This window comes from Candoia aspera, chromosome 5, assembly GCF_035149785.1.
Source record: "Candoia aspera isolate rCanAsp1 chromosome 5, rCanAsp1.hap2, whole genome shotgun sequence".
Classification (NCBI taxonomy): domain Eukaryota; kingdom Metazoa; phylum Chordata; class Lepidosauria; order Squamata; family Boidae; genus Candoia; species Candoia aspera.
The window spans coordinates 116,404,339-116,430,892 of NC_086157.1; the positions used below are offsets into that span (position 1 = coordinate 116,404,339).

General features: G+C 48.9%; 1 protein-coding gene across 2 annotated transcripts in view; it reads right to left on the reverse strand.

The window, feature by feature from the left end:
- The window catches only part of NUP98 (nucleoporin 98 and 96 precursor), a 45,046-nt gene extending 18,555 nt beyond the window's left edge, over positions 1–26,491 (reverse strand). Inside the window, exons 1-16 of one of the 2 annotated variants that reach the window (XR_010068119.1) lie at positions 26,239–26,491; positions 15,291–15,393; positions 14,603–14,704; positions 14,340–14,519; positions 12,260–12,399; positions 11,001–11,108; positions 10,559–10,742; positions 9,575–9,735; positions 8,891–9,028; positions 8,003–8,087; positions 6,802–6,894; positions 5,674–5,814; positions 3,931–4,064; positions 2,894–3,081; positions 2,268–2,384; positions 217–512 (exon numbers count right to left, since the gene is read on the reverse strand). Coding sequence is in view for 1 of the 2 variants with exons in the window: in XM_063306032.1 (XP_063162102.1) it covers positions 217–512; positions 2,268–2,384; positions 2,894–3,081; positions 3,931–4,064; positions 5,674–5,814; positions 6,802–6,894; positions 8,003–8,087; positions 8,891–9,028; positions 9,575–9,735; positions 10,559–10,742; positions 11,001–11,108; positions 12,260–12,399; positions 14,340–14,519; positions 14,603–14,704; positions 15,291–15,366 (2,143 nt within the window). In the remaining variant the exon portion in view is untranslated. The remainder of the gene's footprint in view (positions 1–216; positions 513–2,267; positions 2,385–2,893; positions 3,082–3,930; positions 4,065–5,673; positions 5,815–6,801; positions 6,895–8,002; positions 8,088–8,890; positions 9,029–9,574; positions 9,736–10,558; positions 10,743–11,000; positions 11,109–12,259; positions 12,400–14,339; positions 14,520–14,602; positions 14,705–15,290; positions 15,394–26,238) is intronic. The other variant, XM_063306032.1, reaches the window with a different exon arrangement.
- Positions 26,492–26,554: the final 63 nt, after the last annotated feature.

A 26,554-nucleotide genomic window follows, 5' to 3' on the forward strand; every position in this document is an offset into this window, starting at 1 on the left:
CCTGCACAGATTTGGGTCACAAACCACAGCTTGGTTTAGCTTTCCGAGTACCAGCTCAATTCTTTCGAAAACCGCCCACAATGAAGATGGAAGTCACATGGGAGGACAGCTGACTGCAAGGCCAAGGGCTGCCTGCAGGAAAGCCACCCTCCCTCTGCTGGCTGGGTGACCACAGAAGAGACAGGAAGCCGAACCCCGGGAGGACCAGCACCCGACCTGCCGGATGGATGCCCTGCAGCTGGTCTTCAGCCTCCTCATCCTGGTCTTCCTGCAGAGACTCCTCGTGGTAGGAAGCTTCCTCCGTGCTGTTTTCCAGTCCATTCCGCAGTGCCGGTCGCACATTCAGGGCCACGATGGTGTCGTCCACGCTGTTATTGTGGTGCTTGTGCATAGCATTCTCCGGAGTTTGGGGGATGGGCTTGGTAATGGAGTTGGCAAAATACCGGGACATTTCACGAGGATAGCTGTCATCTTCTGGCTCTTCGTCCTGCCTGTGGTTCTCGTTAGCTGACCTAAAGAGGAGACTGAGTCTGAGAAAGGCAAGTAGGCAGGCAGAAAGCATCACTTCTAAAGAGAGTTCCTCTGCCACATGTCACAGGAGGAGGATAACCGCTTTAATTGGCCTCAGTTTTCAGTCTCGAACAATGCCTTTTTTATACGATGGTATACCTACCGTATAAGCTCAAGTCTTTCTGGGAAATGCATACCCAGAATATGGATAAGAACCAAGAAACTGCATTGAAGGGTCAAACTTCTTGTGATATTTGGTAAGGTATTTGGGTACCTCACCCTCAGTGCGTATCTACATAATTATTTCTGTGGGGACAAGGTAATTACGTCATACACTGAACATGGAACAACAGTGCATGCAAGGAGAAGTAGGATTTTTTCTCTGGAACTAAATACAAGCCTCAGAATCCAGCCTCATTTGATCATCGCTGACTACAAGACAAACCCATGTAAGGCCACAACAATTCTGGCCTTCCACGTAGTCCTGCAGAGCCAGTGGAAGCAAAGCTCGAGGAAACTGTGTTTAAAAAGCCACTGTATAACAGCTTTTAAAATGTCAAGGCTGACTAAACAAATAAAATGTACTTTCTGAAAGCAATAACTCTCTTAAAAAAAACCAATTTCCCAATCAATCTAATCTCTACTTGGAATTCCACTTCCATTCTTCTGTAAATATGATTTTAGCCTGGCTTAGCAGTCAGTCTTGTAAGATCAACTCTTTGGCACACAAAGCACCAGAATAATTGGATGGAGTCACTGACACATCAGGCTAAGCCATAACGAGAGTTCTGATGCTGCTTTGGCGCAGAACTTCGTTTGAACCCAACCAGCGTGGCTCGTGAAACCAACCATGCGTGACCGCGCTCCTCAATCACATTCGGTTATTAACTGTCCCTATATAAATCATACCGGGGGTGGAGGGCATTGGAGATCTTATTATACCATTAGGGCTGGGGAAGGCTTGAGCCTAAGGTGGGGAGACCCAGATTAACCCCCAGCCCAATCTACCTCACAGGGTTGCTACTGTGGGGAAAATCGGAGAAGGGAAACACTCCAGTCACTGTCTTTAGCTCCAGAATGAAAGGTGGGATATAAAACTAACAAATAAATAATTATTTCAAAGGGTGGTACATCATTTTAAAAATAAGCAAAATGACAAGCAGCTTCAAGCACAATTGCTAAATGGTATGACTGGCCAAGGCTATGCTCAGCAAGACCTCAGAAGCAGGAGCAAGGACTCTGTAGATTCATCTCCATAAATGAGCCAAGCTCATCTCCATAAATGAGCGCAAGCTACCTTTCCGGCCTCTTTGCCATGGAAAACGCAATTCCCTGTTCACAGTATCTGGCAGCAGGGTGTGATTTTCTGAGCCCGTTTAACCCACTTGCAGTGGGGAGTTTTCATAATGGAGAACACAGGCCCAGGTTCGTCAGACTTCCACTGGGACTCTGGCTACAACGCCTCCTGCTAAGTGTTCAGACATGCCTTGCCCGTCGTTTATTATTCTGCAACACCAAGCAGCTAGCAGGACAGCATCAGCTACAGAAAGCACATTTCCTTTTTGCTATTCCAACATAAGGAATTCTGCACCCCCCTTCTTCCCAGGGACGCAGCATTCAGCCTGGAATTAGACACAGCGTTGCTAGCTCCATAGTTAGAAGAACTGCAAATGCTTAAATGCTGGAGCTGCTGTTTTAAAATGAGTTCTGCTCATGTCAGAAAGAAACCCAGCAGAGATGTGGGGAGGCAGACATACCGATCCCCGTTCTCAGGATAGGCAGATGTTGAGGCAACATTGTCAACTTCAGCGCTGGCAGGAGAGAAGAGACTACCGCTGTTCAGGTTCTTCAAAACCAACTTTTTAATGCTCTTCCTGGGGGGAGAGAGAGAGAAAGACGTACACCCCGTGAGGTTATCCCACGAAACGGAGCAGCGAGCAGCTCCCTGGCAGAGTGTGACTTTCCCCTTGCCCACAATTCCAGCCTGGGCCACAGCTACCGGGGCTCCTTTTGGGCAGAAGGTGACAGGTCTAAAGGGGGACAGTCATCAACCTCAATTCCTCCCTTCTGATTGTGATTACTCATTCTGAACATCGGATTAAACAAAAAAGAGAAGGGCAAGGGGTGAGGCCTGCCAGCTCAACTTCAGCCGGATCTTGCCAGGAGAGCCTGGGAATTGTAGCTTGAGAAAACCCTTCAAAGCCACTGAGTGAAGTCAAGGACACCGTCCGGGCACTCATCCCTGCGACGCAGAGGCAGGCTGTTCAGAGTAATCTCAGACTATAGCTGGAGACCCTCCAGAACTCGATGTGGAATTCTATTCCAATCAGCACGCGCTCCCAAGCCCCTTACCCGCAAGACGCAAAGACAGCACGGTACTAACTTGGGCATGAAGGCCCCGTTGGACAGGGAGGGCTCGTCGTCATCCAGACCATCAAAAAGGTGGGATTTGGAAGAGCCAGTGGTCTGCAAAGCTTTGGGGCGCACACGAGTCGCTGGACGGGGAGTCAGTTTGTAATGCGTTGGCGTGGTCAGCGCCTTCTGGGCTGCTGGGTTGGTTGGCTTCAGCCTCTGAGAAAGGAACAAGCATTACCACTCGGGGGTGGCTGTCCTCTCCAGCTCGGGACTGGATGTCCGTGCTGGCTGTGCTTGAGCCATGCTGGGCCAGCCCTTCCAGGTTTAAACTGCTGACTCACCGCTCTTCCCCCGCGAACAAGCGAGGCGACTGCTCAATCCCCATTTCCACCGCTTCTACCCCCCAGACTTTTCCACAAGAGAAAGGAAGCCAACAGGCACGTCCCCCTGATATGTGCCAGGGCTTAAGGAGCTCCTATTTATTCGAATACTCCAGTGGGCAATGGAGAACCTGCACGGTGACATGCATCAGCCCTTCCTCAAACCACCACAGAGGGGGCCTGCGGCCAACAAGCCATCCTTCCAGCTGGGGCCGTTTCAAGCTTTTTGCTGACGGGAGCGCAAGAGCAGCTGCGATGTCCGCAGCCTGCTTTCGAGACTGGTCAAAGGTGACGCCCCCGCAGAGCCCCCAAGACTGGAGCCATGCGCTGCTCCTGAAGATGGCAGTCTTCAGCACTTTACCAGACAAGAGCCACGTCGCTTTGGGGACCGCCCCAGTCCCCTCTCAAAGACCCTTTTATGTGTGGTGCCACATCCTGCCACGCTTGGCTCCCCATCGTAATTAGGCACGGCAGGAAAGGCTTCCTTGCGACCCCCAGCTGTCTGCTTCTTCCCCAGCTGAGCCCCCAGATGTGGGAAGACTGCAACTCCCAGAACTGCCTCCCCAAAGGTTTTTAAGTGGGGGGGGGAGGGGACACCCCCGGCACAGGCATCGCAGCTTCACAGACCTCTTGGTTTTGTCTTCCCCAGCGGTCTTTCCAGAGATGAGCCCCCCCCCCGCCTTACCTCCTCTTTCTTCTTTGGGTCAGACATGGGGTTTCGGAAGAGAGGGGAGTCCCCGAAGGGCGAGTACGTCAAGCTATTGAGATGCTGCTGCAGGACGGCTTGTTGGGCCGCAGAGGCGTTGGGATCTGTCAGAGCTGAAGGGGAAAGGGAAGCAAGGATCAGCCCGCCGGCCCACAGGATGCCACCAAAGGCAACGGGCAAAGGCACCCTCAACAGCTGCAGAGACTGAGAGCACTGGTGGGGGGGGGAATAAACAGCTGACAGCCGACCTCCAGCTGCTGGGGGGGGCTTCAAGCATGCCAGGACCAGGTGCGGAGGTTGCCCTATTAAGACATGCTATCAAAACACCCCACAAAATGGATTCAGCTGTACTACAGCCCAAACCCTGCAGGCTACCCAAACGCTAGCCAAGTGGCATTGACGGGACAGCTGCAGGGGCAGCAGAGAATCCCTGACGGGGGTGGAAAATGCCCTCGTTCTGCCCATCGGAGGTACATAAACGCTGCCTTAACCTGGACTCCTGGCCATGTGGCCCATGGATGGTAAGAACTGTAGTCCAGTGCAACTTGGGATGCCAGGTTAAGGAGCCCTTGCATGAGCCATAAGCCACCATCGCAACACAAGGCAAGCAAAGAGCACTGCTGTTTAGGATGCTCTCCTCTGGACGGGCAGGTGCACACCTACACGCACAACCTGGCTGAGATGAAGGCTCAGCTGTCGCTCCTCTAGGTGTGGCCCTCACCACATCCTACACCCATAGAGGACAGGGCAGCGGGGGGGGGGTACTCTGTCTCCTTTCTCCATATTAGGATAGCAAGCCTTCAAAAATGATTTTGAGTGGGCCCCATGCCACTGTTAGTCCCTGAAGGTTTCTGCTGTAGCAAAACCCAGAGCATTATTGGGCTCACGCAAGTCCCAAGCGCTTCTTCCTCCAAGCCATTTTCAAAGGAATGTGGCCCTCTTCTTTATGGTCAACCCAAGTGCCACCAAGGGGCAAGCTGTGCAGAGCACTCTGGAGACGCCCGTCCATACGCCAACTCACTGTTGTGATGCTCAGCTGAAATCTCAAGCAAAGCACATAGCCAGCGCACCATGGTCCAGTCTTCGATTTGGGAGTAACAATAAAATGCACTTTGGGCAGCAATGAGACTGCCAGAAGGCCTTAAAGCTCTCTTGGCACTTTCAGTGGAACTCCCCTAAGTGGCTGCATAATGCCCTCGCCACTTGCCCTTCTGAAAACAGTTTTGAGACCCTCCCCTCTGGTGGAGAGTTAGAAAATCAGAGGGCATGCTTGAGAAGACCTGAACAGCAGGCTGAGAGATCCGTGTGATCTTACTAAGCACAAACGCTAAAGTAAAAAATGAAGTTCTTGCTAGCCCAAGAAAAGATGCAGATGCTCTCAGCTACACAACCTCTGAGAATCACAGGGTGGGGCTGTGCCGTGTGCATGCTGCCCCGCCCTTGCAGGAGCACTACTCTGAAGCACACAACTCCCCCTTATGCTTCGGCAGAGCACGAGCTGAGGGGGGCCTGGAGGCGTCCTCCCACACCAACAGGGGGGTTTCTTGTTGCACATCTGAACTGGCCATCAGAGAAAAGTCAATCAAACCTAGCTCTTCGTATACCGGTGATTCCATGCCGTGGTTGCCCAACCCCAGCTCTGAAACGCTGACAGTCACAGGCCGCCTTTGGCTCCCAGCTGACCCCTTTCCCACCCCAAGGACTGGGGTATAAGCAACTTACCCACAGCAGGCTGTGGAGCTCCAAAGCCCAGGGTGGCTGTTGAAGTGTTAAATCCAGGGGCACCAAATGCTCCTGTCCCAAGCGTGCCCCCCAGTTTGGGCTGCGTGCTCCCAAACAACGAAGTCTGCCCCGCACCAAGGGCTGCAGAGGAAAGGGAGGGAAACAGAAGGGTCAGGGGAAGCGACGGCCTGGGGTCGACCAGCAACAGCCAACGCATTCAGACCTTCCCAACACAGTTCAGAGAGAAGCACTGCTGGTCTTCAGATGCTCCTGGAAAAATGCTTCTACCAGCCAATGCTGGCTTTGTCAGCTTTCTTTTTAAAAGGACAGACATAATTAAACCTGGCAATCTTCCCAGCTACGGAGTTGTATCCGTAGCATAGTTTTTCATTCTGCTAGGGATACCCAACCATGTGATCAACTCCCCAGGAAGGCTAAAACTGCTTTTGCTGAGATTGGCTCTAATAACAAAATCCCGCGAGCCTGACAGCGCTGTACCTCCTCCTCACGGTTCGGTAAATTAGGGAGGTGCCGGTCTGAGCCGCTTCCGAATGTTAGCTGGACCTTCTGGACCTAAGCAAAGTTTCGGGCCCTTTCGCCTAGGCAATGGCTTTTCCATGTGCCCATCGAGGCCGTCTGCCTGACTCTCCACATCCACTGACTGAGTCGATTGGAAGCCAGGGGTGGGGGAAAGGGAGGTTTTCAATCGCAATGGATGAGTCGTTAGTCCCAAAAGCCAGGCTGTCAGCTAAGTGAGAAGACATAACTGCTGGCAAGGAATCCATCACACTGGGGTCATAACTGGCTTCAAATCATAGAAAATTGGTTGATTCTGCAGGAACTTTTTTTTTTGCCTTATGTAACAGAAGCTGGTTTTTAATCTCTCCGTTTAAGTAAGATGGCAAAGAACTGGAATAACTGTTTAGGGCAGGGGTACACCAGTAATTAGTAGCAATATATGAAAAAGTTGACCGTGGAAAGAACTGGGATGGTCTGACAATACTTACATTTCATTATTACTATGCTTTGCTTAGTGAATCTCTAACTGTGGCACCCCGACTTCTGGCTAAGAACTTTCTAGAAGGAATGAAGACTACACATCCCATGCGGGTAGCTCCCCAATCTTACCGGTTCCAAATCCCGTCCCGAGGCCTGGACCCAGAGCCCCGGCCGCAGGCTTGCTTCCAAACAGGCTGTTTCCGGTGGTGTTTGCATTAAACCCTATGAGAGAAGGGGATTAATGGTATTCTCTGAAATTCAACTGGTACTTTTGCTGATTGTGCCACTAGGACTACACAAAACCATGCAACCTAGCCAGTCTGGTCTAGTGGTTAAGGCTCCGGGCTAGAAACCAGGAGGTTGTGAGTTCTAGTCCTGCCTTAGGCACGAAAGCCGGCTGGGTGACCTTGGGCCAGTCCCTCTCTCTCGGCCCAACCCACCTCACAGGGACGTTGTTGTGGGGAAGAGGAGGAGGAAGGAGTATTAGGTGTGTTCGCCCCCTTGAGTTATTTATAAAAATAATAAAGGCGGGATAGAAAACAAACAAACAAACAAACTTTTGGCCAAGCCTTTATCTGAAGACACAACATGAGGCCTTAGGGGTGCATGTGGCGTCCAAGAACATGGTTGGCATCAAGTATAATTTTCAGTGTGACAAAAGGGGGAATTATTAAATGCATGACAAGAGAATTATTACCTGTAACTTTAATAAAGTTTGGGTCTTTGACCATAAATTCAAAAATAGCGTAACAGTATTTAAACTGGAATCCAATCAAATATAATTTCTAACCTGACCTGTCCCATAGCTTTCAAGAATGCCACCTGTATGGCCCTGGACTCAGAGAGGATGGTGCATGGATGTCCTGGCACCCAGCAGGGATCCCCTAGTCCTTTGTTTAACCAATAAAAAAGCCCACAAATGCCAAATCAGGCCATTTTCTCTGACTTTCGGGTCCATTTTTAGAAAGCTCAAGTCCAGACATGCATAGGTGGAGAGAGCTGCAACTGACCCAACAGTCAGCCCACCTTTCCCAGCATGGAGCCCTCCAGGTCTAGTGATATATAATTACCTAAATTCTTAGCCTACAGGTAGCACAAAGATTAAAAGAGTCAGAATCCCTCACATGCCCAGTTGGGAAAATGCAAAAATGCAAAATGCATTTTTGCAAAATGCAAAAATCCTGCCTAAAACTCCAGACCTGAGGGCCCTTTGCAACCCGTGACCTTTCAGCCCAATTCTGCCCCGGGGCCATATTTGGTGAAACAGACAACCGATTGAAACACTTCCAGAGAGATATTCTAAATGAGAAATATATGTTTAGTTGGTTACCAAAAAGTCCGCTTGTTGTTGTCCCAAAGGAGGGAGCGCTGGTGGTAGTGGTGCCAAATCCAGCAGGCTTGTTACTAAACAGGGACTGAAAATAGAAGGAAAAAAAACACTGTAGTAATTTTTACAGACATACAAGTGCCCAGAAGAAGCAGCTGACGTCTTTTCTCAGCCAGCTGCCGACATGCGTTCAGGAAAGAAGGCATGACTTTCAAAAGAAGTGCCCTCTTCTGCGGGACGGCTGCCATGCCAGACAGCAGCTACCCTTTCCTTCAGCACAAAAGCGCCCTGGGCTGCCCAAAACCAGGAAGGGGGGGAGAAAGGAAGAGATGGGCTCTGCTTTTGTCCCCAACACGGTCACAGTTCCCAAGAGAAGGTGCCCTTTAGATACATGGGCCAAGCAACGCAGGGGGATGAGCATTGTCTTGTCCTAGCTGGAAATCTTTTCCTTACTGAAGGAGGGGAAGCCAGGATGAGTATTTTCCTTTCTGCAGGAGAAAGAACCTCTTTTTAGAGATTAATTCTGCTACTAGAAGGGGACTGGCGGCAACCTCCCCAGATACCCCCCCAGGGTATCAAGGAAAGACAACCAGAAGATCCCACAGACTTGACTAATCCCAAGGGCAGCTTCCTTGGCTTCTTTGGGTCTGGGGCAGAGAGAAGAGGGTGCTTCACCAGACTTCTGATCGCTGCTACTTCTTAACTTTAGAGAGATCATGAGTGAACCGCAGACAAGGATGTTTTCTGCCACAAAGTGTCTTTGACTAACACGGATCACCTTCACAGGTGACTCTATTAAGAAGCAAATATTGGTATGCCTGCAAAGCTTAATTTTTGCATGGAAACTGCAGCTTCCATCCTCTTCACAAAACTCATTTTCAACCCACGTACCGAGCCACCAACGCCAAATCCAGTACTGGGTTGCCCAAAGAGACCAGTCCCGGTTCCAAATGCAGCTGCAGTGTTGGTATTGGCGGCTGTTCCAAAGAGGCCTCCTGTTTGCGTGGGCTGGGCAGCTCCAAACAAGCCCTGGGAACGATAGGAAAAGTTGAGAAAGTGGGTAGCACATATATGTTCTTCGGAAAAGCTAAGCAGACAAGAGAGGCCGTGAAGCATTTTCGCATAAACGAACGCATCCTCCGCTGGGGCTTGATCTGATTCAGCTGAGTTGGGCAGAAGCTGAACAGAAAGACTAATTTTGTTTTTGCCATTACCCTGAGGAGACTCGGGCCTGCCCAGACCCAGCTCTTTGCAAAGAGAGGTCAGGAAACCCCCGGAGGCTGCCATCAGGCCCATGCCCTGGAGAACGAAGCCCACCCATGATCAGGCCTGGAGACAGGCCCTTCTCAGAGACAAGGCTGCTCATCTCCTCACTTCAGTGGCTTTGCCAAGTTCCACCTCGAACTATGAATGCTTCCATCCCACCCAGATTTGGCTTCCCTGAAAAGAGCTGAGTGCAAACGTGAAGGCCTGAAATCCTGGGAGTTGCGGGACTGGCCCATAAAGGAGGGTCTCAAGGGGCCATTCATCCTACCACACCATCCCTGCAGCTTTCTAGGCTGTGATCATCCTTACCATCGTGTTTGTGTTGGGCTGTCCAAGGGTGCTGGTGTTTGTAAACGAAAAACCCGTGTTCTGGGCTGTCGTGGGCTGGCCAAAGGGTTTGCTGAAGAGGCTTGGTGCCTGCTGAGTCGAACCAAAGAGGCCTCCGGTTCCTGTCCCAAAACCGGTGGTACCTGGAACCCAGAGATGAAGTCCGTTACTTTTGCAACCCTCTCGTGGAACCAACTCAGACCGGTGCATGCTTCAAAGAGCTTGCAAGCCCAACTTCATCAGAACACCCAAGGGAAAAACAAGTAAAGCCACTTTGATGCACCCGAGTTTTGTTCTGGATGGGCCAAAAAGATGGGGCCGCTGCTTCTCGGAAGACTTTGAAGAGAATTGCACCGGATGCCAATACGTTTCCAAGTGCAACTGGAAGTGCTGCAAAGCCAAAGCGTCTACAGGCAATGCCCCACTGGCAGGGGGTGAGGAGGGGCATGGCCTCAGGGACCCTGGTTCTCCGCAGTGATTGCAGCTTTCAGGAATTGCCTCCCCCGGAGGCTCCGTCAATTACAGCTTTCCAAAGGCTAGCTGAAACCGACGTATGACTTCATAACTGAGCAACATTCTTTTGACACTGGCAAGTGTGGCATCTGATTTCTCCCTCAGGAGAAGCCGCTCTCTTCTTCCTTGCTGGCCAAATGCAGAGCATTGTCTCCCCATTTTATACGGAACGCAATTCTGGGGTGCAAGTGGGGTTAAGCCCCAAGAGTAAGCCTGCTGGATGAGTAAAATTGGAACGTGAGCTTCCTCCCTCCTAAACTGGACCCAGCAGGCTCTCTCCAGCTCCCACCAGCTGAGCCCCTGGAGGGACGTGGTGCCCAACGCCCACCAAAGAAGCATTTGGCGTCCCTGGAGGATGCTTCTCTCTCAAGACCATTGAACGGCACAAAACTTTACAGCAGTTTTTGACAAGCTTGGCTACAGCAAGAGGCGCCCGAGCCCACTGGTCCTTACTGGTTCCAAATGCGGTTTTATTTGGCCCGTACGAAAAGCCCGTGTTGGTGGCGGAGGAGCCAAAGAGCCCCGTGGCTGCGCTGGAGGTGGCCGTGGATGAGCCAAACAGGCTGGGAGTGGCTCCAGCCCCAACTGGGTTGGAGGGACCTTTCCGGTTTGCCTGGTAGTCTTCCAAACGGAGCTCCTGAATGAGAAACGAGAAACGCCTCCTGAGCGGACAAAGGCCCCGCACTGACCTCCTTCTCTGCGCTCTGGCCCTCCCCAAAACAGGAGAGGCAGCATCTTAACCAAGTGCTTCTTGAAAGGTGTGGGGGGGGTTGCTCTCAAAGGGAAGACGTTCCAACCCTGTGCAGCCAGCTGACTTCTGGAAAGTCGTCAAGGGGCGGCTAAGCCAAAATGGGACTGAAGAGTTGTGTGAATCCCTCCAACAGTCCACACTGACCTCCAGGGATTTGCTTTCATACTCCTTCATAGCCGTGATGCACTGATGCTTGGTGCTGATATTCGTGCTGACTCCAGACTTGACCATCGTATCGGTGCCAGTGGGCGGCTGGAAGGAAAAGGGCAAACACACTGAAGAGGCAAGTCCTGAGAGAAGCCATGCCCCTGGGAATGCCCGCATGGGGCCTTGTGGGCTCGCAGGCGGGTTCCAATGGCTCAGGCCCCAAGCCGGGACTCGGAAAACCCTGCTGCGTTCCCCTTCTGGCCAGCCTGCAGGGCCCGGGCTGCCTATCGGAGGGTTACGAAACAGCTCTCCCTCCAGGACACAAGGAAGCAGCTGGCTGCTGCTTGCCTCGCTGTGCAGGGCATGACATCCCACCCTCTCCCTGCCTGTGCTCCGTCCCCTTCTGAGTTCAGCTTTCCCTACCTGGAAGGGAGCCCTCATTGCTCCAGCTTCGCCTGCTGCTGCAATTTCAGATGGAATGTGGGCCAGAGAGCCCCACCCTCCCTGCCACCCAGACAGAAGAGCCCCCTTCCAGCAGACCTCGCCATCTTCTACTGCATCAACTGCTACAGAACCCTCAAGAACTGCTATTCCATTCACCCCTTAAAGGAGCCTCTGCCCCAAAGTGATGCCAACTGAGCACCTCCTTCCTCTTTTTCACAATTCCAAGGAGCTGCCACCTACCAAGGCAGAACCTTGGGGGCCCGCTGAACTCAGGGCAATCGGCGCTGGCCGGCAGCAGCTTTCCAAGGTCCCGCCCAGAGAACTGCCTCTCATCCTGCCTTACAATGGCAGGGGTTGGATGAGAGAGTTTCAAGCATGAAGCAGGCACCTTGTCCTGGTATCACAGCCATTTCTCACGTGATGGGAAGTGTAACTGTTATTCTCAGTCTCCCTTCTTGAAATAATTGACACACAAATAGAACTACATCAACACATGTTATCAGATGCTCCAGAGCAGCAAAATTAATCCAGATTCCCTAGCATATGTCCCTGCAAGTATCACACGTTCAAAGACACCTTGACAAGAACTTCCTAACCCCAAATTAAATACTTTTATGCTGCCCCAGAGGGAAGGACGTATGTCTGAGAGAGGATAATGAGGCTTCATGGGAATCATGATAAATATGAAGTCTTGTTCACTGCATCGCTGACAGTGAATAGCATTTAGATGTATCTTTCACAGGAGCCAAAAGCCTGAGGCTTTTGACACAAAGGCTGAAATTAATTAAAAAGTACACGGGAATGGGACTTACATTGAATTTAATTGTTGTGCCAGTGGGGACAGTGGGAAAGCTGGTTGATCCAAAAAGGGAGCCAGATGTGCCCCCAAAGGGATTGGAGGTTGTGTTAGTGGTTCCGAACAAGCCTCCACTGCTGGTGCTTGTCCCAAAATCTGTCGGGGAAAAAAAAAATTCCATGTCCAAATGATCACAGATAAAACTAAACATTTTTTCATACGACAAATACCTGATAGAAAACAGACTGAAGCTATAACGTTTCTAATTAACCGGAAACTGGGTCACAGATCAGCATGAACAAAGATGAATAAACACTCCCTAAGATTAAGAAGGAAGCCCATGCCTTTTATTCAGGGATAAATGCAATCCCCTCATCCATTTGTTTTTCACAGGAGGTACCAAGAACGTATGGCTTGCACATTTTACAACAGCTCAAGTCTGGGGCGTGGGGGGGAGAGAACAACCTCTTCTTCTCTCTGCAGGGAGTAAAGGAAGGAAGAAGATTCCACCCAGCAAGTTCCACGTTTGCCAAGAACGCCAACAGGAGATTCTGCCTTCTACAAAGTCTCCTCAGAGGAAAAGAAGCCACCAGCTCCTTTGGCCAAAGAGAACAGGGTGGAAAAGGGAAATAGGTGTGTTTAGTTCCTCCTCTTGCTGACGCCTCTTCCCTCTCAAACTGCAGGGAAGGACAGGCAGCTCTTATCTGCATCCATTTGCACTGATTCCTTGCACAGGGGCCGGCCTGATCTAACACTTCCCTCAGTCTATCCAAACATCTGGGAAATGGCATTCTGTAGAACCACCCTGCTCTACATGCTGAAATCTGTTTAAATCAGAACTTTTAAAAAACAATCCACAAGAGTATCAGGAGAATAATATATTCCTCCTAATTAGTAACATAGTTATCAGCTCAGCAATGCTTTTTTCGAAAGGTCACTTTGGATCGCTATTAACATCGTGAAGATACCACATACAAGCTGAAAGAATAGGAAAATATTCCAGGGCACGAACAGTGAACAGGCCTCAGCTTCCTCTTAATTACACCACTGACAGAAAAGGCAATGCTGATTGTATTCCACTAAAGCTGGTCTTAAAAGCAGGTTGTGAACGCATCATTATTAGCCTTGCAGGACTATTTCTTCATGTCGTGCATTTGATCAAGATCAAGAACCTTAGCTGACTTAGCTGAACTGTCACTGCGCCTGCTGGCTTTTTTTTTAAAATCCTATGGCATAGCAGTTCGGTGTTCATGCTGCTTTTTTTCTTGCTGGGAAATCCTTGTGAGGTCCAGCAGCCAGATGTGTGGACTATGTAGCCGTGACAAGCCACGTTGCCCAGGTGCACCACGAGGAGGCTGGTCTACACTGCACCGAGTTGGGCTGAGAGGGCGGGACTGGCCCAAGGGCACCCAGCCGGCTTTCTTGCCCAAGGCGGGACTAGAACTCTCCTACCACACCTGACTGGCTCTTGGGCTGAGAGGGAGCGACTGGCCTGAGGTCACCCAGCCGGCTTTCAGGCCTGAAGCGGGACTAGAACTCTCCTACCACGCCTGACTGGCTCTTGGGCCGAGAGGGAGCGACTGGCCCGAGGGCACCCAGCCGGCTCTCATGCCTGAGGCAGGACTAGAACTCAGCCTCCTCGTTTCTAGCCCAGCACCTTAACCACTAGACCAGACTGGCTCTCTACCTGCTGGCTGAAAGAGTATAAAGAACTAAAGTAACAGAGAATCCAGCAGGAGGTTCAATCTCGCAGTGGGGATCCAAGGTGGGAAAGGGAGAAGATGGAATGTTTAAAATACTTCGTATTATATTTCTAATCACACCGATCTTGATTACTTGACCAAACACATTCTTTAGTTTATGCATTGGTTCATCTATTTTTATTTAACTAGCGTGTTAGAAAGATGAATGTCCAAAAATGCCCTGTGAACCTTACAAACCTGTTTCTCAGCAGTGCCCAAGCCTCTTTCCACAAAGGTGCTCGGGAGCATCTTCTCAGGCAGTTTGAACAGGCGCCGCTTTTGCTCAGTGATGCAACCACTAATGGCGCCACGCGTGTAGCGTTTCCACGCCACTTCAGAAATAGCCATACTCACTGCCAAACCCCACTGGCTTGCTCTGGGCAAAGGCGTTGCTCTGGGTAGAGAAGAGGCCTCCCCCTGCGCTCGCAGTCCCAAACAGGCCGCTGGAAGTTCCGGTCGACGCTCCAAAACCGAAGCCAGTACTAGTGGACGATGTAGCCGGCTGGCTAAAGGTGCTTGCCCCAAAGAGCCCTCCTGCAACCAAGAAGCAGCCCCCTGATCAGGCACCGAAGAGGAGAAAGGGACACAGGGCACAAAAGGCAGGGAGGAACCTGTACCTGGCTTGGTCTGGGCGCTGCCAAAGAGTCCTCCAGCATTGTTATTTGATCCAAAGGCCGATGTCCCAAAGGCTGTTCCGCTGGTATTCCCAAAGCCAGCATCTGCAAAGCAGGAAGAGGGGAACGAGGGGGGACCAGCTGAGCTCACAAGGGGCTGAAATTCAGCTGCTCTCACAGCCACAGCTGGCCAACAGGAAGGGGAAACCACTTCCAGGGCACACAGAACGCGTGTTTTTTTACAGCACATGGCTTTATAAGCCACATCTTTCAGAACAATTAGGCTCCCACGAAAAGTGCATTTCATGGGCAAATCTTCTGGAGGGCTTAAATTAAAAAAAAAAAAAGAATTTTAAACAAGAAGCATTTAACTCAGTTCCATCCCATCCCTATTCACTTTGTAAAGAAAACGGTCTACGTTCTATGTAAGATGGTGAAATAATATTATTCTCTAAATAGTTCACACAGATAATGTATTGCTAAAATTTAAAATATATTGTTTCAAGCATTTCCAGAGGAGAGGAGACCAAAAACAGAATAAAAAGCCTCAAATCTTCATTGCCTGTGGATTCAAAGATATAGCATACAAGGAGGTAAAAGATTTCTGCCCGAAACTGCCCACCAGAGGAGCTGATACTGAGCTCCTTGGGGCAAAACATCCTTCCATCCTTCGTCCCAACCTGTCACTTACTCTGCCCAAAGGTTGAGGTTGTTCCAAAGCCCCCCGTGCTGCCTCCAAAAGGCGTTCCAAAAGATTTGTTAAACATGTTGAAGTTATTTCAGTTTCTCAAAACCTAAAAAAAAGAAAATAAAAGCTTTAGACAAACTCAGCTTTTATTAGTTTGCATTAGGCTTTTTTTCAAAAATAGATAAAACACGGGTATGACAGAGAAACTAGATTTTCCCATCTTTGTTTCTTATCATGTCCATATGAGTTTTCAAGGTCCATCAATAAAGAAAAGGACAAAAGAACACTTAACTAATTTAAACAAATTCAAGTCTCCAGGACCAGATGAATTTCTAGGGTACTAAATAAACTATTGAAGGTGACTGTAGAACTAACTGCAAACTTTCAGTACTCCTGAAGAATCTGTGAAGAAGAGCAACTTTATCCTTATCTTCAAAAAAAGGGAATCAGCAGATTACCAATCTGTCAATTTGCTATCAATACCAGGCAAAGTCCTCAAGCAGATGATTAAACAGGTATCTGTAAGCACTTGAATGCAACTGTTAACAAAACCCAGCATGGATTTGTCACAAACAAATCACACCAGACTACTTTCTGAGAGTTGTAAGCTTTAACAGATAAGGGGAATGCCGTGGATATAGTGTATCTTGACCTCAGCAAACTTTCAAAAGTTTCTCGTTATAACCTCATTAATAAAATGACAGCACAGTATATGGGCTACATAAACAACTGTTAGAAGAATTCATAATAGAATGAATGACCACTCCCAGAAAGTATTCATAAATTGATCCACATCAGACTGAAGTGGAGGAGATATTTCTGATAATAAGAGGTGTTAACCAATGGAAACAGGCAGCCTCGTGAAGTGGGATGTTCGTCTTCATTGGAAATCTTTAAACAGAGACTGAAGAGCCATATCCAAAATGTTTTAGTGAATCTAAGTGGGGGGTTGGTCTGTGAGGTCCCTTCCAACTTTGTTTTTTTATGATTCCATCAATAAAGGAGCCAAGGCAACAGAAAGTTGTCAGTTACCAACAGCTTCCAAGTGATGGTCAAAATCAAATCATTTTCACTTACCATAGGATTCAAAACTGAACTTGTGCATTTAAATAAACCTAAGCAATTCAAGTAGAACTTCCTGATCTAAGTGATACCAATTGAAGAGAGTATCTGTAGCTCAGGGTTGACCTGTGGAGTCCTTGGTGCTCTCTGAGCCTTGTTGTTTTCTTGCAGACGTTTCACTGCAAGACTAGGCAACATCTTCAGAGCAAACAGGGAGAACGTTCACTGTTTCAATGTGCACGGTACATCGTAACGTTTCACATGCCATGGTGCTGACGCGCCTTTCTGTTTGGGAGGGAGCTGCTGTGAAACCTTGTACCAAGCTCTGTATGTGAAATCAGGAGAATGGAATGTGTTTGGGTTATTTTCTCTGCTCAAGGACTTTTCCCGCAGACCATCAGAAACCGTTAGGAGCACCTGGGATTGTGAACTTGGGAAGATTCTACGGGGGGAGGGATCTCATTTGCACCAAGGGTTTTTAGTTTGTGTTTGGTGCGGTTTTATCATTCTCACCTTTCTTTGTGATCCTGCATACTATTCTTTAATAAATCAGATATCTTTGAATTCCTGCTCATGAGTCTGAGAGTGTTTTAGAATAGGCAATCATTACATAAAGCTGAGAATCACCAAAGTTGTACCGTTAGCTCCTACCAAGATTAGTTTCTTGTGAGGGAAAATAGTTAATGATGGCTGAGTCCAAGCTCACGACCAGGGGACTTGAGGAGCTGGCTAGCTTGATGCCCGAGTCGACGGTCAAGAGCAGAGAACTGAGCCTCACCCCAGAACCTTCAGATTTCCGGCAGGATTCGAGTTCCAGCCCTGAGGTGGAGGAATCTGACGATGGGGGAGAACCAGAGCAACCGGCACCCAGTGAATCGCCCGCAGAGTTGATCACCTGGGATGAAATGGGAGAACCCCAGCCAGGGACATCCCAGGCGTCCTGGAAGTGTCGTTTCCCGCTGACCCCAGACGTGGAATCTACCACGGTATCAACAGAGAGACAGCCTAACACGTGAGGGAGGGAGGAATCTCAAACCCCTGAAAGGCTAAGAGAGGTGGAGGCCAAAATAGAATCGATGGAGTACATGTTAAGAAACCTGTCTCTATCATTGGGGGGGCAGGGGGGGCATGACGGAGGTCCCAGCTTCATGCAACCATCCCCCATCCTCCCATCCGGACCGCCGGCAGAGCAGGCCCAGAGACGGCTCCGGGATGAATCTCCACCCTGCAGGGCTCAACCACCAGCGTCCCCACCCCGAAGAGGGAAAGCTACTGTAACCTGGGGCCCAACCACTCAAGCAGCCACCGGTTCCGCTCCAACAGGAGTGGGGGTGAGAAACTTTTCTGTCAAGTTTGATGGGGATCCAACCAAGTTATCCTTCTTTCTAACCAAAGCTAAAAGTTACATGAGGCAGTTTGGAGCATACTTCCCTTCCGAAGAGGCTAAGATAACTGCCATTGCCACCAAGTTGAAGGGCCGAGCGGCTGACTGGTATGTTCAGTTAAGTGAGGCTGACTCCCCTGAATTTGAGTATTTCGAGGACTTCATGTGGGCGTTAAAGCTGCATTTTGAGGGTCCTCTGGCCAAGGCAAGAGCTAAGAAGGCGCTGAAGGATCTTACCCAGGGCCAGCTGTCTGTAGTGATTACGCCCTGGAGTTTAAGGCTTTAGCTGGGAAAATCCCCGACTGGTCTCAGTCAACCTTAATAGAACGGTTTAAAGAGGGACTCAACCGGGACGTCCTATGGTGGGCGTTGTGCAGGGACGACCCAGAGTCATTGTACGAATGGATTTGTCTGGCCGGCAAGGCCGAGCACACTCAGCATACCTTCATGCAAACCAGACGACCTGAAAAACCACCAGCCACCATGAGGGGACCCCAAAGTGCTGCAACTGCTGCCCAGCCAGGCTATAGGGCCTGGGAAGAGGAGAGAGATCGGCGCTATGCGAGGGCTCAGTGTCTCCGATGCGGAAAGGAAGGGCATCGAGCAGCTGATTGCCCAAAAGCCAAGGCTGAAGATCGAGTGGGCAAGCTGCTGGCCAAATCACCCCCCCCCTCGCAGCGGATGACAGCAGCCAAGGGCGCAGCTGATGCTGAGGAAGTATTCTACTTCCTGGGAGAGGCTGAAGATGACTCTAAGGAGCCGGCGGGAAACGCCAGCCACCTGCCATGAAGAGCGCCTGTGGGCAGGTGGAGGAGGATGGGCGCGAGGATGCTGAGTGCTGACTGTCCCACTTCAGCAGTAAAAGTGAAATTGGGCTCCCACACAAAGACTACAGAGGTCTGGGCTTTAGTTGACTCTGGGTGTTCAAGGTGCTGCTTTGGACCTGCCCAGCTTCCCCCTCCAGCAGCCTTTGATCTTCACACAGTTGGATGGTTCAGGGGGGGGTGGCAACCCATTTCACTGGAACTGTCACAATGCAAATGGGCAGCCACCGTGAGACTTCAAAATTCGTAGTAGCACCTGTTTGGCAATCCCTTGGTAATTCTGGGGATCCCCTGGTTGACCTATCGAAGCCCATATATAAACTGGGAACACAGAACTGTGACTTTTAAAGATGGGTTTTACCAAGCTCCTACAGCGGAGAGAGCTTCACGTGCGGGGGGTGGAAGGGCTGCAATCGCCACGCCGCGCCCTAGCTTGGCACATTTAGAAGGCTTGCCCGATCGATACCAAGACTTTGCAGACGTCTTTGGGGAAATAGAAGATCAGCTAGCCCCCCATCGGAAAACTGACTGTGCAATAGAGTTGGTTCCCAACACTCAATTGCCCAAGCCAAAAATTTATCCAATGACTCAGAAGGAGCTTGAGGCATTACCAGACCTTATTGACAAAAATCTGTCAAGGGGGCTTATTGAACCTGCAAACTCCCCAGTTGGGGCCCCTGTGCTATTCCAGGAAAAGAAAGATGGCACGCTTCGACTCTGTATGAACTATTGGGGGTTAAATTCCATCTCAATTTGCAACAAGTACCCTCTTCCGCTCATGAAGGACATGTTAGCTCACTTGTCTAAGGGCAAGATTTTCTCCAAGCTTGATCTTCGTGAAGCCTATTTCCGCATACGCATACAAGCGGGAGATGAGTGGAAAACCACTTTTAATTGCCCACTGGGTTCATTTCAGTACAAAGTCCTCCCTTTTGGGTTGGCAGGGGCGCCCGGAGTTTTCATGCAATTGATTAATGAAGTATTACATGATCATTTGTTTAAAGGGGCCCTGGTTTATTTAGATGATGTTCTCTCCAGAATGGAGATATCTTTGAATTCCTGCTGAGTCTGAGAGTGTTTTAGAATAGGCAATCATTACAGAGAGGGCCTTGCTCTCTGTTTGTGGACAGTGGCTTGCCCTGCCTGGGTTGGTGGGGGTGTTGTTCTCTCCTTGGGAGTTCCTTGATTGGGCTGTCATTTGCTGCTTGGCTGATTGACTGAGTTAATAGTAGCTTGATTAGGGTATATTGCGCTGTTTGATGGTTCATTGGGTGTTAATCCTGGCATTGTTAACCTTTGCATGTGTGGGTGTTGATTGCTGGCGAGGAGGTGTTCTGGTCTTTCGGCTTTCCTATTGTCTCTTCTGAATGGTATGTAAATGTTGTTTGCCTCTATGTGCCTGTTGATGGCTGCTCTGTCTGAGTGTCAGGCTTCCAGGAATTCTCTGGCGTTTTTGGATTTTGCTTGGTTTAGGATGCTCACAGTTTCCCAGCTGAAACTATGGCTGAGTCTGTTCACGTGTTGTGAGATTCAGGAGTTTCCATCGTGTCTTCCGGCTGCTAGTTGGTGATCGTGGCTGCGCTCTGCTAGTCTTCCACCTGTCTGTCCTACACAGTGGCTGCCACAGTCCTTGCACCGTGTGTTGTAGATGACGCCTGTTTGTTCTTCTTGGGCTCCTGAGTCTTTCGGTTTACTGAAGATGCTCTGGAGGGCTTTGGTCGGTTTGCGTGCTACGGTGATGCCATGCGGTTGTAACAGTCTGTTGGTGGTTTCTGAGATGTTTCTGATGGATGGCGGTGTTATCCTTCTCAAAGCTTGTGTTGGTTGGGCTGTGGTGGGTTAGGGGTCAAGTTGTTGTTTTGTTCTTCCCTTGTGAATTCTATTCCACTGAAGACGTTGGTGGTGGTTTTGCGTGCTTCCTCCAGTTGCTCCTTCTTTATTATGACGAAAGTGTCATCCACGTACCGGATCCCTACTTTGGGCCGTATGTCTGGGAGTGCCGTCCTTTCCAGGTGCTGCATTACAGTCTCTGCTATGAGTGCTGGAATAGGTGATCCCAGGGGTGTTCCTTTGATCGGTGGGTATATTTGTGAGCTAAGTGAGCTTAACAAGCACATTTCTTGGGACACGAGTTAGTGCAAAACTAACTATTGTGCAAAAGGAAGTAGAAATAAAGGAAACAACGATGTTCCTTCAAGTAACATTTCAAATGCTCCAAGAACAGAAAAACTAGTCTGTTAATAAAATAGTTGGTTCCCCATCCTTGGAATGGAAAGAGAAGCATATCCAAGGATCCTGGACTGAAAGCAGCACAACGCAGGGCCGCAACTACGGTCTGTGTCACCCAGGACACACATGGATTCCACGCCCATTTTGGAGCCCCCCCCAGCACTCACTTTGGCGCCCCCCCCCAGCGTGGCGCCCGGGCACATGCCCTGCTTGCCCTCCCCTAGTTGCAGCCCAGACACAAAGTCTCCTTGAAGCAAAACAAAGGAATGAAAACCTGCCTGGAGATTTTGTATCTTGGAAATGGAGCTGCATAGAAATGGTAGCAAATGAATAAATCAAAAGAATCAATGACTTGACGCAGACCACGCCATGTTTTGGTTTTGGATTAGCCTGTTGGCATGCAATTAGCCATTGTAGTCTGTAAGCCATTGGTTCATAGCTTATGGAGTGTGAATGCAGCCAGCTGTGGCTTATTCAGTAAATCAGGACTAATTGGATTAATGGTTAATCAATCTTCCTTTTGGTCTTAGCAGCAGCTGCTTACTACTGACTTCATATAATACTAGCATGATACCAGACAAGTCCTCCGCTAGAATTATACAGTGAGGATCACATTTCTTGCTTCCTATTTATGAAGTTCTACTACAGGTACTCCTCACTTAATGACCACAGTTGAGACCTGAATTTTGGTTGCTAAGCAAAGCAGTCATTAAGCAAATCCGACTCATTTTTTTACTTTTTTGTGGTGGCCATTAAGTGAATTACCACAGTCATTAAGTGAACCATGTGATCGTTAAGTGAACCATGCAGCTCCCCATTGATTTTACTTGCCAGAAGCCGGCCGGGAAGGTCAAAAATGGGGATCATGTGACCACGGGATGCTCCAATGGTCATAAATGCAAACTGGTTGCCAAGCGCCCACATCGTGATCACGTGACTGTGGGGATGCTGCGAAGATCATAAGTGGTTGTAAGTCAATTTTTTAGCATTGTCGTAAGTCTGAACCCTCACTAAATAAATGGTCATTAAGTGAGGACTACCTGTATGTAGTTTCCTGGTGAAGCATTAGGACTCTAATGGCTGGCTTCACACAGTGAGCTAAGCTGCAAAGGTTAACTTCATTTTGGCTTGCTTGATGTGCAATGCCACTATGAGGTACAAAGCATGGTTTATAGTCTTCCAGGCACACTGAACCATGAAGCAACTGATCATATTTCAACCGAGTGTTCTGTGCAAACCCTGGCTACATGGCTAGTTTATATTTCAGCGTGCCTTCTGAACTCAGAAAATTGGGCCAAGTAAGCAAATTGTGGCTTAATGTCATGAACAAATTCATGCAGTGAAGCAAGGTGGATTGAAAAGAATGTTGAGCATCTTAAAATGTAACAGAAAAGTGCTGTTTGAGAGGACAAAACTGTTCAACATGTCCAGCTCAAATTCATGAAAGCATTAAATAATGTTAACTGCTGAGGCTCTTGAAAACAAATATCATGGCGTACTATTATTAAAAACAAAAGAAATTAAGTTATAACATATGAATACTAAATACATAAAGAAATGGCATATATTGTCCCTATAAAGGCAGGAGTATTTCCAGAACATACAGAAGTGTCACAAATACATCCCTTCTACACTCAAGACAGAAAGAGATTTTCCTGACCTTATTTTGTGACATATTCCAGCACGAGATGCAAGCAGCAAGTCTCACTTCAGTCAGCGCCGCCACTGACCGTGCCTCCCCAACGTCTCAGCTGACTCTATTGGAAAGGACCTCCCCACACACGGAGCGGCCACCCAGATGCTACCAGAGAATGCCCGCATGGGGCACAATGAGCAGAACAGGCCCAGTTCTTCCCAGCCCAGGATTACACCATCAGCCAAGCAGAAGCAGTCTGCCACTATGCTGAACGTTCTTGCACACACACTCTTCCTACATAAAATAAACTAAAAGCTTCTGGTTTTCCTAGTCTCCTTTACAGAGAAACTTTTTTTTAAACTGGTGCAATTGTGGCATGGAGAAACTAGGGAAGTCAAAAGCATTCAACAGGACTCTAATGATCAAAGATTCTTGCACTATTTGGCTTTTAATATGTTTGATTCAACTACACTGATTTATTCTGAATGAGCTACTTAACTATATCTTTAAAGCCCTGGGAAATAACCTCATAAGGAATAGGAAAAAAAGTTTAAAAAGTTAATTAAGTCTGTAGCTCAAACTGTCCATTCTTAAACTTATATAAGGCCTATTTTCCTGCTTCCAATTATGTGTTCAAACTCTAATCTTTGCTTACTTCTAGCTATGTGTCACAGGCAATACCCATTCCCTTGAGATTCCCATTGCCTTGCAATGAAGAAATGCATTTTTTAAAAAGAAATGCTAAGTGGGTAGTTGAACATAAACAGCACGGTAAAGTCATAAAAAATCATGGTTCCCAGTAGGTAGCTACGTCAGGACTTTTGCAGCATATACAGCAAAGAGTCTTGGGACTCCTGTAAGATTAACAAATTTGTTGTAAGACATGGAGGGCCACATGTGTACTGCCAGAGCTCCTTTCAAGGTCTCCAGAGCCACCATGTGGGTGAGACCACATTATTTTGCTTCTTTTTTGCACTCCTGAAGTTTAAATGGGTAAAAGAGTTTCTTAGTCCTTACTTAGATTCAAGATATCCTCCCATAGCCCTCAAAATACTAAAAAAAACAAAATTTTGGTTCCATTTACTCTATTACTGTAACATACCTCCTTTCCCTACTTACTCTTCCACCTGTTTAAGAAAAAGCTACACTGTTTTATTTACTGAGGGAGTGGATCATAGGTCTATCTACTGATGAAGGGGGCAAAAAGCAAGTGGGAGAATTTAGCTAAAAACAGGAAAAAAATGAAATCAAAACTTGTCCCACTCAGTTTTGGAGTGCAGATTTTAACAGGCCAGGTCCTAAAAGAAGAACAGGACTTTTCTGTATGCACAAGGCAAAATGGACTGCGATCTGCAAAAGCTTGGAGTTCTCAAACTTTGCACTATTGCAACGTCCTAAAATGATAAGCAGTATGCCCCTCTTAAACTAATGAATTCATTGGGATTAGGTTGGGCAAGACCTATACTGTACTACGTACTTTTAATCATTACTTTTTCATAGGTACTTCAAATAATGACATAAATTCACAACTTTTTTACATTTACATGACAATTCCAGATGCCCTTTTAGTTAGCTTCATACTCTCAGAAGAAAGCATTTTCTGATAACGCACTGGGAAACGAAAGCCAAAAGGTATGTAACTTTGATCAAACTTTCTTGACTTAAACATACTTTTTAAAGCATTACTGGTAGATTGGTCATCTTCAGCTTTTCTCGTACTACCCACAAATCTTGCTCCGCTTCTAAAGGTTAGGAATTGATAAAAAACTTTTTTGGGGGGGATAATTTTTTTTTCACTCTGATCTACGAAGTTCAACATTCTCTAAAGACCGAATATGTTACTTCATACTAAGGCACATTGGGGACATCTGGGTATTTCTGACAGTAGCTGAATTCCACCAGCAGTAGTTGCTGTCAGTTGGGGTGTTGATATCCGATAACAGCTTGTTGACAATTAACAAGAATCCATCTGATTTGCCCCATCAATGGGATTTAGGGGAGCAATTAAACCCTGATTATTTCAGCAGGCCTTTCAAGAGGAGATGACTTGAGAGGGATCCTCCTGTATATAGACTATGATTATTTTTTGGAACAGGAGTATTTTATCGTATAATTGCTAGTTTCCTCCTTTTGCTCTTTTAATCTGTTTACATACTGTATGCTCAAAATTGATTGACAAGTGGTATGGCATATAAACCTATAGCAAAAATAAACTGCTATTCTCTGCAGAAATAAGTCTTTTTGTCCACTTCAGTTACATGAGAAGTCAAATCCACAATATACAGTATTTTTAATCAAAACAAATTATAATCCCTTTCACTGATGCTTTTGATGTAACTATGTATTTTGAAGGATAAACATTTCGTAAGCCAAATAGATATGGGTGTATAAGTAAACCGCCCAGAGTTGTTGCAACATGAGATGGGCAAAGAAACACGAATGATAAATAAATAATAAGTTTATTTCTAAATGTTTTATAGCATAAGACTACAATACTGATGGGAATTCATAAACTCCTTGAGCTTCCGCTAAGAAAGCAGGTGAAAAACTAATTCATAAGCTTAACAATGTGCATAAATTCAAGCTCTACCACCATGACTGAGGCATTTTAAAAAGTTAGGTGAACCCTTTTCTCAGGTTGCTCACAATCCCCCAGGGGGTTGTAACGTATAGCTTCAGGAGCTCTTGTTAATAAAATCATAATTTGCCAGTCTTTAAAGTGTAACAAAACTTTGCTGCACAACTCAAAGCTTGCTCTGGCACAACCTTTTGGCTATTATATGTATCCTTGTGTATCACTGCAAGAAAGGCTCAGCCGGATTATGTTTGGCTACCAGGTTCCGCTTACCTCCTTATGCAGAGGTAAGATTCAAGGCCACCACTAAGACAATCACTATTTCCTTAGCATTGCCTGGTAAGAATCTTTATTTCAGGGCAAAAAAAAGCTGTTAACTGATATTCTCTAATAGATAATCGACACTTTGCACTGAAGATCCCTCAAGTTTCTCTAACCAAGAGAGCACCAGCCTTTCTTTGAGAAAAATCCATACAAGTCATCCTCACAGCTGCATCCGCACTAGCTCAGGGCCTGGTTAAAATCACCAGCTGCCAAGATTTGAACCACAACTCTCGATTTCACCAGCGAGCGCGACACTCGAACCTGCCCGGGCCCGCACACAGCCTCAAGACCCCCACCGGCACTCCGGGCCAATCAGCCGACTGACGGACGCAGGCTGAGCCGCTTCGACCTGCTGCAGCTGGGGACCCTGGCCCGGGCAGTTCGCGTCCCAGGCACCGGAACTGCCAGAGAGGTATCTCCGCGAAGGGTCCCTCGGCGTCGAGCTCACCTCCGGGTGCCTTCATCGCCTCCCGCGGACGGGATTCCGCGCAGAAGGGCCCGGGCCAGCTCCAGGCTCAGAGCCTCGGGACAAACAGGAGGACCTTCTGCGGCGGTCACGCGGAGGAGTCCCTCGCCGGCTTGGAGGGCTCGTCAGCCCTGGCGCCCGGCACAGCTGTGGCCGGACGGCACCCCGGACGGGCAGCTGCGGAAAGGCCCAGACCCGGCCCCTCCTCGGCCCGCGGCTTCGTGAATGAGCCAGGATGGGCCGCGCTCCCACAACCGCAGTTAACCCGGGACGGCGGGACTCGGGCCACGAGGCGCCCCACAAGCCCAGCGGTCGGAGAGCGGCCCCGGCCCCGCACGTGCACTCGGCGGGACCCCCGGCCGCCACGTGATGCCAAGGCCCCGCCCACTCGCCCCCCGCAGGAAGGCCGCGCGACCCCCCTCCTCCCAGAAGCCCCCGGGCCCCCCCTCACCGCTTTTCCAGGCTGGGCCTTCCGACGAGGGAGAAGCGCGGCGTTCGGCGCAGGGGCCGCGGCCCGGCCTAGCGCTCGCTCCCAGTCGCGTCTCTGCAACGAAGAGCCGGAGGGCGCGGCGGCGGCGGCGGCGCCTCCACGACACCCGCCTCAGCCGCTCGAGGGGTCGCGATCGGGGGGGCGGCGGCGAAACTGCGTCATACACGCACGCTCGACGTTCGTCTGCGCCGGACGTCAAGGCACCCGAGGCTTCTGATTGGCTCCCCCGCGCTCCCTTTCGCCGGAAGCTCCCATTGGCCCCCCCGACCCCGACGTC